Source organism: Siphateles boraxobius, unplaced genomic scaffold (assembly GCF_051911475.1).
Source record: "Siphateles boraxobius isolate OS27281-9 unplaced genomic scaffold, OSU_SipBor_1 103, whole genome shotgun sequence".
NCBI lineage: Eukaryota > Metazoa > Chordata > Actinopteri > Cypriniformes > Leuciscidae > Siphateles > Siphateles boraxobius.
Window position 1 is genome coordinate 1,506,044 of NW_027508704.1, and position 14,197 is coordinate 1,520,240.

A 14,197-nucleotide genomic window follows, 5' to 3' on the forward strand; every position below is an offset into this window, starting at 1 on the left:
TAAACGAAGACAGATCCTCACATCCATGGCAAAGGTTTTATAGACCACTTGATTCAAATGTGCATGAATGGATACACATAGATGTGCACTTCTTTTGTTTGGGTGGTAGGAGTGTTAAATAAAAAAGAAATTAATATGATTATGGCTGTCTTTTTTTTGTGTCAATTCAGTTGTTTAATTTCTATAGGTTTTATAACACTCTAAAAGCTCCTAATTTCACAGATACTACTAACTATTATTATTCACTAGGTTGATTCAGAGGCATAAGATACTATAAGTATTACATACAACAATGCAACAATAATAAAACAATGCATTGACATTTACTTTTTAAAAACGAGTACTTCTGTACTTTTAATTAAGTAAAAATCGGTCTTTACAACTTTGACTTGTAACGGAGTAATATTTGACCAGTAGTATCTGTTCTTTCAGTCAAATAAGGAAGTTGTGTTGTCCACATGAACTGATGTTTACATGGACACGTACAGTATATCTGTGCCCAGATTCTGACCCGTTACTGACCTTGATGAAGTGCTTTCACTACAGTACAGTGTGTCTCTGAAAGAGCATGCTGGGAAAGATCCTTCTGTTGTGGTAAAGTGACTTGGCACTGCCTTCGAAATGGCACTGACGAAGGTTTGTTCGTGTGCCAGAACAGATTTTTCCAAAACAACGTTGCAATGCTTGTGCTTTACTATACAATAATTCCCTTTTAAAGACACTGGCGATGGATCAGAAGGAAGGAAGCTGGAAGTTCATCTATATTTGCAAAAAAAAAAAAAAAAAGGTCTTGTTTTCCAGTACAAATAACTAAACATTCTTAAATCAAGATATATTTACAGGAGAAGGAAAATGAAGATATTAAGTCTTGTTTACTGAAAAATGCATCGAGATGAAGTGAGTTTGACCCCACAGGCAGATATTGTTTTCTCGTTACAAGCATAAACACTTCAGAAAACATAACATTATATATTCTGTCATGTTGCTTCTCAAGTAAATGTATCTTATTTAAGGCAAAAATAAAGAACAAGAAAGAACATCATGTTTTTGCAATATGTATTTACGCACATTCTTACAATCTCAGGAAATGCTTTCAATATGGCCTGGAATGCTCCTCATATTTATAAACTATGTTGGATTTTCCATTGCAATATTCTAGATCTTTTCTTGCCCTTTAACATATATATATATATATATCCTACCCTACAGGTTTGGAGTCACACCAGGCAATAACAGTTGGAGTTATCTCTTATCTGTTCAAGCAAACCTGTCAAGCCTATAGTACATACTACACAAACACATTATCCACCTCCTAGACAAACATGCGATATGCTTAAGTTGCTACCAAAATAATTCACACTGCCAAAACATACTTGAGATAAGCAGATGGAGCTCTATCTGTGTCCACGCTGGCATCAGCGAAGCCTCGAACTGCAGTATTAAAAATAAACAAGCGCACATTGTGAAGGCCATGATCTCACACAGGCTTTGCACTTCAGCTGCAAAAACAAAGTGTCCATTTGAAGCTTAATTGTTGCGTCCACAACAGCAATAATAAGCCTCTCACAGCGAGAGGTGAAACGCAGTGCAATAAGAGGGAAAACAAGTGATTTGTTTTCAACCTTTACCACGTTTGGGACACGGCTCGAAAATCATACGCCGTTCAGAGAGGTTCATTTTAGTTATGACATAGATGCAGGAATTAATGAGACCGTGAATCAGCAAAAGTGATTATTAATCTTTTAAAGGTCACTTGCACCGCACCTCACTGAATGTACACACACATTCATGCACTGCAATGTTTGGAATTTGCTAAATGTATAGAAACTAAAAGTCAGCTGGGCAGGTTTTCATTGTGTCCAAAAGAAAGATTCTGCAAGACAGCATTTTTGGCTCATTATTGGGACCAGGCCACGTTTATTACAGCAGCATTAAAGAATAAGGAAGAAGGTTGTTTCAGAAATACGAAGTTCTTCCTCACTAGAAGCCATTTTGTGCTTCAGATTTGGCAAACATTTTGAATTTGAATCATTTTCTCACCTGTGAAAGTCTTGGCGTGTTGAATCGTGTCAAATTAGTGAGGTCACTAACGAAGATTTGATTGGAGGTCACCGTAAAATATCACTCAAGTTGAGATATTCATGAAGAACTGATGGAAAAAATAAAAGACGACATGAAGTATTCTTGCCTAAATTGTCTTTTATTGAAAAAGGCCAGGGTGCAAATGTCAAATAAAAAAAGAAAAACAAAAATAAGACAAGCATATTTCAAGCATTTTAATACAAACTTAATATAAACTATTTCAGTCCCTCTTGACATGTAAGACACTGACTCAAAATACTTTGTTATACCATATTTTATCAAGTATTGCACAATGTAGGTACAAAATTAATATATACGATTACATTGTCCATAATATAGCAAAAATCTGTTTAACTCTTAACAGAAAATACAACTCTTTTTGTTTCAAAAAAGCAAATATTCCTACACTGAAATTCCAACACTAAGGAATATTCTGTACACAATCTTCAGAATTTTTGATCTATTTTTTTTTAAAGATGAATTTCTTTAACAATTTAAAAAAAGAAAGACAAAAAACAAAATATATTATAACATAAAGCTTCTGCAGCCATCACAGATCACTGGAGTAGTAAAAAGATATAAATGCAATACCATGTTGTAGAAACAATATATATACTCTGATATTTTACAAACTCTGTACTCAATTAAATTATACAATTAGAAAAAAGACCACGTAACCCCAGATATATATATGCATTAGTGCCAATTTCTTAAAAATCAGCCAAGTCTTACCAACTTTTAAAATACTGTAAGAGGCCAGAACTTGAACTTCTGTGTTTTGTTTTTTTTGTACCAATGTTTTAAAGTATTTTTTTTCCAAAAGGTAGTAAAAAAACTTTTTTTGCTTTATTGGCAAAAAAGGAAAAGAAAACATTGACGCGTGTTGACCAAGCTGTGTGTTTGTGTGTGTGTGTGTGTGTGTGTGTGTAACAAGCTTTTCAGTACAAACTCAAGGGGGCATAAAAAGAGATTAGGAAGAAATAATAAAATAAAATAAAAAACAAAACACCCTTGGGCTCATGCGCTTATCAGTGACTAATGATAGGGATCTTCGATTTCCACATCCACAGTTGTGCGTCTTTGCCTTACGTTTTCCTTTTGCCAACAATCCTTCCATTAGTTAGCCATGACTGGCTGGAATTGCTGGTTTGAATACTGCATGTTTCCGAGACTGAAGCTCAAGCCGTCCATGAGAGACTTGTCGTTGATGTTCCCGTACGCGGAGAACACGTCGAAGGCATTGCCGTACGGTTGAGGGCTAATGGCATTCTCGCTCGGGAAGCTCCCTTGTCCTTGAAGGTTTGGGAACACGAACTCCTTAGCGTTAGGAGACAACGCTGATGCTTTTTGCTGCGAACTTCCAATGCCGAATCCATAGAGCGAATGCATGGAGTTGGAAATGGCTTTTTGCTTGATTAGGTTGTTGACGTTCAGGCCTAGATTGGTGGGAGAGTTGCGGGAAACTTTTCCACCGTTACGCCCACCGTTCTTCATCTTAGTGGAGCCAAACTTGGTGGCGGCGAAGGACGCGGTGGTGAAAGTTAAAGGCTGATTTGATCGTGGCATGAAAGACGGGCTAACGGAGGCCGATTGGCCGAACGGTGGCGGTGATGGCGAACTCGACTCTGAGGACACGCCCACTGGATCAGTGATTGGCATGAAGACCTGAGCCTCCGGGTTAAAACTGTTTCTGATTTCTTTGTCCAACTCGGAGCCGTTTTCGCCGTTATCGTCCACGTATAGCACCTTAACCGCTCCCTTCTCGCCAATCTGATAGGAAACCTCGAAAGGGTCGATCCAAACGCTGAGATCCTGAGGCAAGTTATTCCGAACGTCTCCGATGTCCAACCCGCTTTCTTTGGCTGCTTCCTCAACGACCGGATCTACTTTCTCTCCCACATGTATACACCTAAACCCGGATCCTTTATATGGCTTATCTGGGTACCAATGTCCTTCGTACTTCTTCTTCAACTGCCTCTCCAACTCTTCGCCGAATATGTTGACTCGTCGTCGTGGGAGTTTGTTGTACAGGTACGAAATTATGAAGTTCAGCGCTACTTGGATTTCAAGCTGCATAGCTGTTCGTATGTGCCGTCTTTATAGTCGAGTGCTGTAAAAACCTCCAAGGCAGTAGCGATCGGTGCTGGCGGACGAGGAAACGCTTGTTGATCCACTGGAAAATCTCCTTGAAGGGGAAAGAGAGGCAAGGTGAGCTGTGAAGAGTAATAAACCATGAGCTATTCAATCACAGGCTACGTTTACACAACTGAGACGTTCATTAAAGGCCACAAATGCATTTCATAAAATCACAGAGACACAAGTAAAGAGGTTAAAAGCGATAAAATCGGCTTAAATTTGCTTAATCCGTTGCGTTTTGCATATCATAGGCCTGGGGTTTTTAAGTGGGGGCCGCAAAGGAGTGCTGGGAGTTTAGAGAAAAACATGCAAATAAGTTTGATTAAAGGGTTAATTCACCCAAAAATGGAAATGATCCTGTATTTTTACTTGCCTCAAGCCCTCCTAAGTGTTTATGACATTGGCTGAAAGAAGAAACACAATCAGAGTTATAATTGAAAAATATCCTGGCTCTTCCAAGCATTATAATGGGAGTGAATGGTACCTGAGATTTTGAAGCCCAAAAAAAAGCAGTAACAGTAATCCATACGACACCAGGGGTTAATAAAGGTCTTCTGAAGCAAAGCCATGTTTTTGTAAAATAAATATACATATTTATAACTTTATAAACTATTATCACTGGGTGTAACAGCCGTACGGGAGTCTAGCTCACGGCGGAAGAGTGACCTTTGACCCGACACATGACCTCTGACCCGACGCATGACGAATTGATGAATGCAGAAGCGCAGAGGATAGAGCAAAACAAAACATTGGTCATGAATTAGAAGTCTAAAAGGAGAATTTTTGTGGGTGGAAATGTGGGTGGAGCTTGAGTTTGTTGTTTGAACCGCAAGAGGTCGTCGACTCTCACCTGAGCTTACGCTAGGCCTTACGCCTTCATGCTACATCATGTGTCAGGTCAGAGGTCATGTGACGGGTCAGAGGTCGCTCTTCTGCCAGAACTAGACTCACATACAGCCATTACCGGAGGCCAGTGACTATAGTTCATAAAGTTATAAATATGTACATTTCATACAAAAACATGGTTTTACTTCAGAAGGCCTTTATTGTTGTGTGGATTACTGTTATGATGGATGGATGTGCTTTTTTGAGCTTCAAAATCTCAGGTACCATTCAATCCCATTATAATGCTTAGAAGAGTCAGGATGTTTTTTAATATAACTCCGTGTTTGGCTGAAAGCAGAAAGTAGTATACACCTAGGACCACTTGAGGGCAAGTCAATTATGGGATAGTTCACACAAAAATGAAAAATTAACTCTTTAAATAAGAAAATTCATTAAATATAACTTTTTAAATAAGCAGTGCAGTAGTAGGAAAAAAATATTCCCATTTATTTGGGATTTTTTCACAATATAAATGATATCTATCTATCTATGGGTCCCTCGAGGATGATCACGTTGGTGGGTCTGTGGCATCTAAAGGATTGAAACCCACTGTTCAAGAGAGATTACATAACACGGATTATCTTCCCTACTTTATTCCGTCAACTGTTGCGTAAAAACGCCTTTATGTGAATATAGGGCGTTTGAACACAATGCGACACATTGCGCAACAGATCGGCGATCGGATTTCCCAAAGATCGCGACCAATAGCGTGTCGCCCTGCTCGGGGTGTGTATCCCTGGGCGAATTAGTAAGCTATTGTACACATACAATTATAAAGGCAGGCTTACATTCGATAATACAAGCAGGAGTTTTGATATTCGGTGGTTAATACACGAATCAAGGAAAACATGCGTAAAATAGTGCGTTTTTCTCGCGTATGGTGGTCGTAATTCCGACTAAAACAGACGTCGGTTATTGCGTTGCAAACGAGCGTTGGATTCAAATGAGACACAGCCATGATTATTAAATACATATGGATGGGAATATTCTGGAAGCCGTGTTGAAATGACTGTAAAACCGTAAACAGATCAGCTCAATCGATTTGTATCAGCCAAGCGTCTAACAAAATAAATGACGAATCAAAATGTGGATTTCAATGAACTTTGACACTGTAGATGTTTTGGGATTCATGACACAAACAGACGACAGCGTGAACACATTCACATGATCGCAGGCTAGATTAAACGAATCCATGATAATAATAAAAAAGCAACCGTTTTATCAAACACATCCAAGGTCTCAATTCAAGCAGACAACCAACATCTGAATTAATCGGTTTCTTAAAGCGACAACGCACTCAAATAAATATTATACCTGCTTTCCAAACGACATGCGTTCTTTTCCTGGAGCACAAAACGATGATTTTAGGGACTGACAGCCTCGACCATTGACTTACAATGCATTTTCTTTCCATACCATTCAAGTGAATGGACGTAAGTTAACCAAGGCTGTCATTCTGCCTAACGCCTCCTTTTGTGTTCCACCGAGGTTTAAACAACATTATTTTTAAGTTAAACTACAGCTTTAAGCAGTGACATTGACATACAACGATATATATTTATTAACCCTCAGCAAACGACACATTACGAATGTTCAATGCCAAAAATACTTACATTAAACGACCGTGTTTTTCTCTCAGGGTTGGGCTTCCGCTTCAGTTATCGAAAAGATTATTCCAGTTAGGTTGCATTAATTGGATTACTTGTTTGTTCTTCAGGTAATTATGTTATTATTATTTATTTTGGAGTCTGTCGTCAAGCAATCCGACTCCCCACTGCCTGGGAGTTTTTACAACTCTGCCCTTTAAACTCCTGACTGGATCTCCTTTATAGCGCTCCTCCGCCACGGACAGGTTGGGGGCGGTGATGCGGTTTTCAGAGGTCAAACCCCCAGCGAAGCTTACGATTGGATGACCGCGCCTTCGTCATATATTTGTCTCTGAATTCTCCGCGCTGATTGGCTTTCCTCTAACGTCAATAATCAAAGGGACCCGCCCCTCGACCAATGAACGAAAAATACATACACGGCTGGCTTTTCTAGTCATGTTTTAAGTGTTTTCCTCCAAGTGTTTTCCTCCCACACGTAGGAGATATAAACAGAATAATACTGCATGCTTTATTATGTTAATTTGATTTACCGAGACAACTCATAACAGAGTGCTGTTAACAGCCTATCGTTAAAACAGTCTCTCTGCAGCTTTCGTTGACATGATCATGAAGTCAGATTAAAGGTTCTGAACAATGAATCTCGTTAATAATTTCAGACATATTAAGCAGATAAGAAGGTGTAAATAAATAAATAGGCTACATTAAGAGCAAAGCACTAGCACAGACACAGAGCGGAGTGACACTGGTCATTTGTCGACTGAGGTGTAATCTTTCACGTGTTTTGCGTGAAAAAAAATACTCAGATGCTATTGGCTGGCCGTGCTTTCGTCATCATCAATGCAAATACACTAATTATTTCAGTATGTGCAGAGTGTATAACAAAACATAACGTAGGTTTACTAGTAATTCAGTCAATCAAAAGGACTTTAGCTACTATATATATATATATATATATATATATATATATATATATATATGTGTGTGTGTGTGTGTGTGTGTGTTATTTATAATGTAATGTAACTCCACATACCCAAATATTATGGATTTAAAATGTACTTTTTAGAGAAAAAAAGAGTAAGATTTTTTTCTCCTTCCTTAGCCTTTTTTCATAATGTTATTTAATATGTTATATGGTCTATATTTTTTGTTAAAGTAATAAACTCAGTATAGCCTACTCATTTCTGAGGTTATACCTTGTTGTGACATTTTAAGTTATGCAATATGCACAATACATTGCTTTTGAAGAACATATGACGATGAGTGCATGTGACTAAATAAACATGCAAGTTATTTATTAATACAAAAAGTCAAAATATAATTGCCTGATAACCGTGTAAATCAAAACCCAGTTATTCATCTGTGCTGCATATATTGTAACGTGATGCAGCCGTGTAGTGTTGCTTTTTCAATAGTATCAGGAATAGTATGTTGATCTCATATTTCATTGGTCGAGTAAGACAAGCTCCCATACGTGAGGGGTTTAAGGTTTAAGGTTTTTGTCGTCGTCATGAATTATTATAAGCTGTGCACACAATAAGCTTATACCATATGGACGAGGATTGGCAATGTTAAAGCAGAGGGATATTTTATTGGATCTTTAAATATTTAGCTTATGACATTTGGGAAGTGATTCTAGACTCACAATACAGTGAGATTATTCTGTTTTATAAGCAAGTTCCGCTCTGGAAGTAAAGGTAGTCCCATATACTGTTTGTCTAAGCAACATTTTCTTATTGGCCTGATTACAGTGAGAGGAACATGCTAATGACTGCAGATTTCTAAACTGGGTAGTCAGGATAAGCTAATTTGCTTAGCAGGGATATTGTGAGCGTTCAAAGTTCAGAGAAAGGCAGAGAGGGAGGAGAAACGACAGACTCAGCCAATCACCTGCTTATTACAACCTTCGTGGATAATAGATAATAGTGACTGCTTATACCTAAATGTGACCTGACGGCCTTTCTCTACGGTTTTTGTGGAATTAAAAACAATGTCACTTCAGATCCCAAACATTGTCATTTGAACTCTATGTGAGGCAATTTGTATCATTTAAGTTATCCAACATCAATATTTTGTTTCAGTGTAGTATGGAAGCTTGTTTCCGCCATTAAATAAATGAATAATAATAATAATTGCGACTTTTTTTCTCACAATTGTGAGATATAAAGTCACAATTGTGAGAAATAGTCGCAATTGCGAGAAAAAAAGTCAGAATTGCTTGAAAAAAGTTAGAATTGTGAGATATAAAGTCAGAATTGTGAGATACAGTCAGAATTGCGAGATATTCAGTAAGAATTGTGAGATATAAGGTCAGAATTGCGAGATATAAAGTAAGAATTGTGAGATATAAGGTCAAAATTGCGAGATATAAAGTAAGAATTGTGAGATATTAAGTCAGAATTGTGAGATATAAAGTCAGAATTGTGAGATACAAAGTCAGAATTACGATATATAAAGTCAGAATTGCGAGATATAAAGTCAGAATTATGAGATATTAAGTCAGAATTGTGAGATATAAAGTCAGAATTGTGAGATACAAAGTCAGAATTGCGAGATATAAAGTCAGAATTGCGAGATATAAAGTCAAAATTGTGAGATATAAAGACAGAATTGCGAGATATAAAGTCAGAATTGTGAGATATAAAGTCGCAATTGCGCGAAATAAAGTCAGAATTGTGAGATATAAAGTCAAAATTGTGAGATATAAAGACAGAATTGTGAGATATAAAGTCAGAATTGCGAGATATAAAGTCATAATTGCGAGATATAAAGACAGAATTGCGAGATATAAAGTCAGAATTGTGAGATATAAAGTCGCAATTGCGCGAAATAAAGTCCTAATTGCGAGAAAAAAAGTCATAATTGCGAGAAAAAAGTTAGAATTGTGAGATATAAAGTCAGAATTGTGAGATGTAAAGTTAGAATTGTGAGATATAAAGTCGCAATTGCGCGAAATAAAGTCCTAATTGCGAGAAAAAAAGTCAGAATTGCGAGAAAAAAGTTAGAATTGTGAGATATAAAGTCAGAATTGTGAGATATAAAGTCAGAATTGTGAGATATAAAGTCGCAATTGCGCGAAATAAAGTCCTAATTGCGAGAAAAAAAGTCAGAATTGCGAGAAAAAAGTTAGAACTGTGAGATATAAAGTCAGAATTGTGAGATATAAAGTCAGAATTGTGAGATATAAAGTTAGAATTGTGAGATATAAAGTTAGAATTGCAAGATATAAAGTCAGAATTGCGAGATGTAAAGTCAGAATTGCGAGATATAAAGTCAGAATTGTGTGATATAAAGTCAGAATTGTGTGATATAAAGTCAGAATTGCGAGATATAAAGTCAGAATTGCGAGATATAAAGTCAGAATTGCGAGATATAAAGTCAGAATTGCGAGATATAAAGTCAGAATTGTGTGATATAATGTCAGAATTGTGAGATATAAAGTCAGAGTTGTGAGATATAAAGTCAGAATTGTGAGATATAAAGTCAGAATTGCGAGATATAAAGTCAGAATTGTGAGATATTAAGTCAGAATTGCGAGATATAAAGTCAGAATTGTGAGATATTAAGTCAGAATTGCGAGATATAAAGTAAGAATTGTGAGATATAAAGTCGGAATTGCGAGATATAAAGTTAGAATTGCGAGATATAAAGTCAGAATTGCGAGATATAAAGTCAGAATTGCGAGATATAAAGTCAGAATTGTGAGATATAAAGTCAGAATTGTGAGATATAAAGTCAGAGTTGTGAGATATAAAGTCAGAATTGCGAGATATAAAGTCAGAATTGTGAGATATAAAGTCAGAATTGTGAGATATTAAGTCAGAATTGTGAGATATAAAGTCAGAATTGCGAGATATAGTTAGAATTGCGAGATATAAAGTTAGAATTGCGAGATATAAATTTAGAATTGCGAGATATAAAGTTAGAATTGTGAGATATAAAGTTAGAATTGTGAGATATAAAGTCAGAATTGCGAGATATAAAGTCAGAATTGCGAGATATAAAGTTAGAATTGCGAGATATAAAGTCAGAATTGCGAGATATAAAGTTAGAATTGCGAGATATAAAGTCAGAATTGCGAGATATAAAGTCAGAATTGCGAGATATAAAGTCAGAATTGTGAGATATAAAGTCAGAATTGTGAGATATAAAGTCAGAGTTGTGAGATATAAAGTCAGAATTGCGAGATATAAAGTCAGAATTGCGAGATATAAAGTCAGAATTGTGAGATATTAAGTCAGAATTGTGAGATATAAAGTCAGAATTGTGAGATATTAAGTCAGAATTGCGAGATATAAAGTTAGAATTGTGAGATATAAAGTCGGAATTGCGAGATATAAAGTTAGAATTGTGAGATATAAAGTCAGAATTGCGAGATATAAAGTCAGAATTGTGAGATATAAAGTCAGAATTGCGTGATATAAAGTAAGAATTGCGAGATATAAAGTTAGAATTGTGAGATATAAAGTTAGAATTCTGAGATATAAAGTCAGAATTGTGAGATATAAAGTCAGAATTGCGTGATATAAAGTCAGAATTGTGAGATATAAAGTCAGAATTGCGAGATATAAAGTCAGAATTGTGAGATATAAAGTCAGAATTGCGTGATATAAAGTAAGAATTGCGAGATATAAAGTTAGAATTGTGAGATATAAAGTCAGAATTGTGAGATATAAAGTCAGAATTGTGAGATATAAAGTCAGAATTGTGAGATATAAAGTCAAAATTGCGAGATATAAAGTCAGAATTGTGAGATATAAAGTCAGAATTGCGTGATATAAAGTAAGAATTGCGAGATATAAAGTTAGAATTGTGAGATATAAACTTAGAATTGTGAGATATGAAGTCAGAATTGTGAGATATAAAGTCAGAATTGCGTGATATAAAGTCAGAATTGCGATATATAAAGTCAGAATTGCGAGATACAAAGTCAGAATTGTGAGATATAAAGTCAGAATTGCGTGATATAAAGTCAGAATTGCGTGATATAAAGTCAGAATTGCGTGATATAAAGTCAGAATTGTGAGATATAGAGTCAGAATTGCGAGATATAAAGTTAGAATTGCGAGATATAAAGTCAGAATTGCGAGATATAAAGTCAGAATTGCGAGATATAAAGTTAGAATTGCGAGATATAAAGTCAGAATTGCGAGATATAAAGTCAGAATTGCGAGATATAAAGTCAGAATTGCGAGATATAAAGTTAGAATTGCGAGATATAAAGTCAGAATTGCGAGATATAAAGTCAGAATTGTGAGATATAAAGTCAGAATTGCGAGATATAAAGTCAGAATTGCGAGATATAAAGTTAGAATTGCGAGATATAAAGTTAGAATTGCGAGATATAAAGTCAGAATTGCGAGATATAAAGTCAGAATTGCGAGATATAAAGTTAGAATTGCGAGATATAAAGTCAAAGTGCAGCTTATTAGAATGTTCTGTCAAAAAAAAATCACATTTTAATTTTTTTTAATGCTTTGCTTGATCGGAATGGGATGAAATTTGGTGACTTCTGTTGTAGTTTCTATGTGAACAAACACAAGAACCATGGACATGATTCAGATGTGTTAATCTGAAATATTGGATTCATTGCAAGTTCCTTAAAAAATAATAATAATACTTTTGATGGAAAAATAGCTCATTAAAAAATGTATAAATATTACATAGTATCATATAATCTCCTCAAAATTCTAAATAATAATCGAAAAATGTTATTGAACAAAAATGTGTTACATTGATTTTCCTGAAGAATGTTTTTTTTTTTTTTTTTGCATTTCAAGGCTTCGTCATATAATGTGACCCAAAAATGAAGGCGCTCAGAGGTTTAATGCTATAAAGCAAAATTCTGTGATGATTTATTCAATGCAAAAATGATGTTCTTCCTCAGTATTTTTTTCTTTTTTCTTGTTTTCCAATACAAATATCTAAAGATTCTTAATTCAGTAGACATTTACTTGAGAAGGTAAATTAGTCTTGTTCTCTAAAATGAAGTGAGTTTGTGCTTAAAATGAGAACAAACATCTGCCAATGTTCTCAGAAAAATATACTTAATTCAAAAGAAAAACAAGATCCTTTTTCTGACCCCATCAGCAGATATTTGCTCTAGTTTTAAGCAAAAACTCTTCATTTTGATCAGAAAACAACTTATTATCTGATATTATTGTGTTTCTCTTGAGTTATGAATGTTGAAATATTTATGCTGGGAAACAGGACAGAAATACAGTGTAAGTGCATGACAATCTTTCTCCTGTGAAACACAAAAGAAGGTATTTTTGAGTTGTTGTTTTTTTGCCCATACAATGAAAGTCAATGGTCACCAAAATTGTTTGGCTACCGAAGATGTTCTTTTCTGTTCCATAGAAGAAAGAAAGTCAGTTTGGAACAACAACAGGACCAAATTTGCATAAATCATTATAGTAGAAACTTTTTTTGGTCTATGACATAAAACCGAAACACCTTGCATAAGTATGATGTAGACACTGTCGCATAGCAACAATAAATATTGAACTCACAATACACTCCTCCCTGATGATGATGTCACGCTCACACACCTTCGTCTGTCTTCACGACACACTCAGTTATTTCAGGAACGGGTGTAAAGAAAGAGCGGCCGTTCTGCATTCCAGCATCAGTCTTTCCATACAGTCGTGTGTGTTTATAACTGCTGTCACTGAATGAGCAAAACACACACGCTTCAGTGAGTGTGTGAGGGTTCAGAGAACATACTGGAGTGGGAATGAAGCATTTCCAGCATTTCCAGACTCACAGTAGGCGGATCAGTACATATATGATGATGATGATGATGATGATAATGATGATGATGATTGGAGAATATTGGGCAGAGCAACACTAGAAAGGCCATATAATGCACACGTTCGTTCAATTAAACTCGCCATTAGATGAAAGTAGGACATTTGTAGAGATCAGATCACATTTAGTTTTTTCTCTTATATACTGTACTCTTGTACTTAGACGTGTATATATACATATATATTGTTAACTGGTTGAGGTTGATTTAGAAAGTAATTAGTAATAATTAATCTAATACATTTTAGAGAGAGTAATAGTACATAATTACACTGTTGAAGATGTAAATGAATTAATATTTATAGAGTAACTTACCCTACACTGTAGGTAATATATATATATATATATATATATATATATATATATATATATATATATTGATATACTCTGCTCACCAACACTCTAAACAATGCTGGGTTGTTTGGGTCAAATTTGGGTCAAAAAGGGACAAACACAAATGTTGGGTTAAAATTTTAACCCAACTTCAACTTTCACTTTAAACTGTAAATTTTATAATTACATTTTTTACCCAACATTTGGATTTGTCCCTATTTGACCCACATTTTGGTTGAAACACCCCAGCATTTTTTAGAGTGAAGGCCGCATTTATTTGATCAAAAATACAGTAAAACAGAGTAAAATTGTGAAATATTATTACAGTTTAAAAAACAGCTGTGATTATA

General features: G+C 35.4%; 1 protein-coding gene across 2 annotated transcripts; it reads right to left on the bottom strand.

The window, feature by feature from the left end:
- Positions 1 to 2,181: 2,181 nt before the first annotated feature.
- On the bottom strand, positions 2,182 to 6,922 carry tob1b (transducer of ERBB2, 1b). Of its 2 annotated transcripts, none has more exons than XM_077245919.1 (2): positions 6,717 to 6,922; positions 2,182 to 4,267 (listed from the first exon to the last, which is right to left on the bottom strand). In XM_077245919.1, the coding sequence occupies exon 2, from the start codon at positions 4,156 to 4,158 to the stop codon at positions 3,199 to 3,201; it is 960 nt and encodes a 319-aa protein (XP_077102034.1). In that variant the 5' UTR covers positions 4,159 to 4,267; positions 6,717 to 6,922; the 3' UTR covers positions 2,182 to 3,198. The 2 variants fall into 2 exon arrangements, with proteins under 2 accessions (XP_077102034.1, XP_077102042.1); XM_077245927.1 differs by having other exon boundaries at positions 2,182 to 4,295; positions 6,717 to 6,913.
- Between the last annotated feature and the right edge of the window lie 7,275 nt (positions 6,923 to 14,197).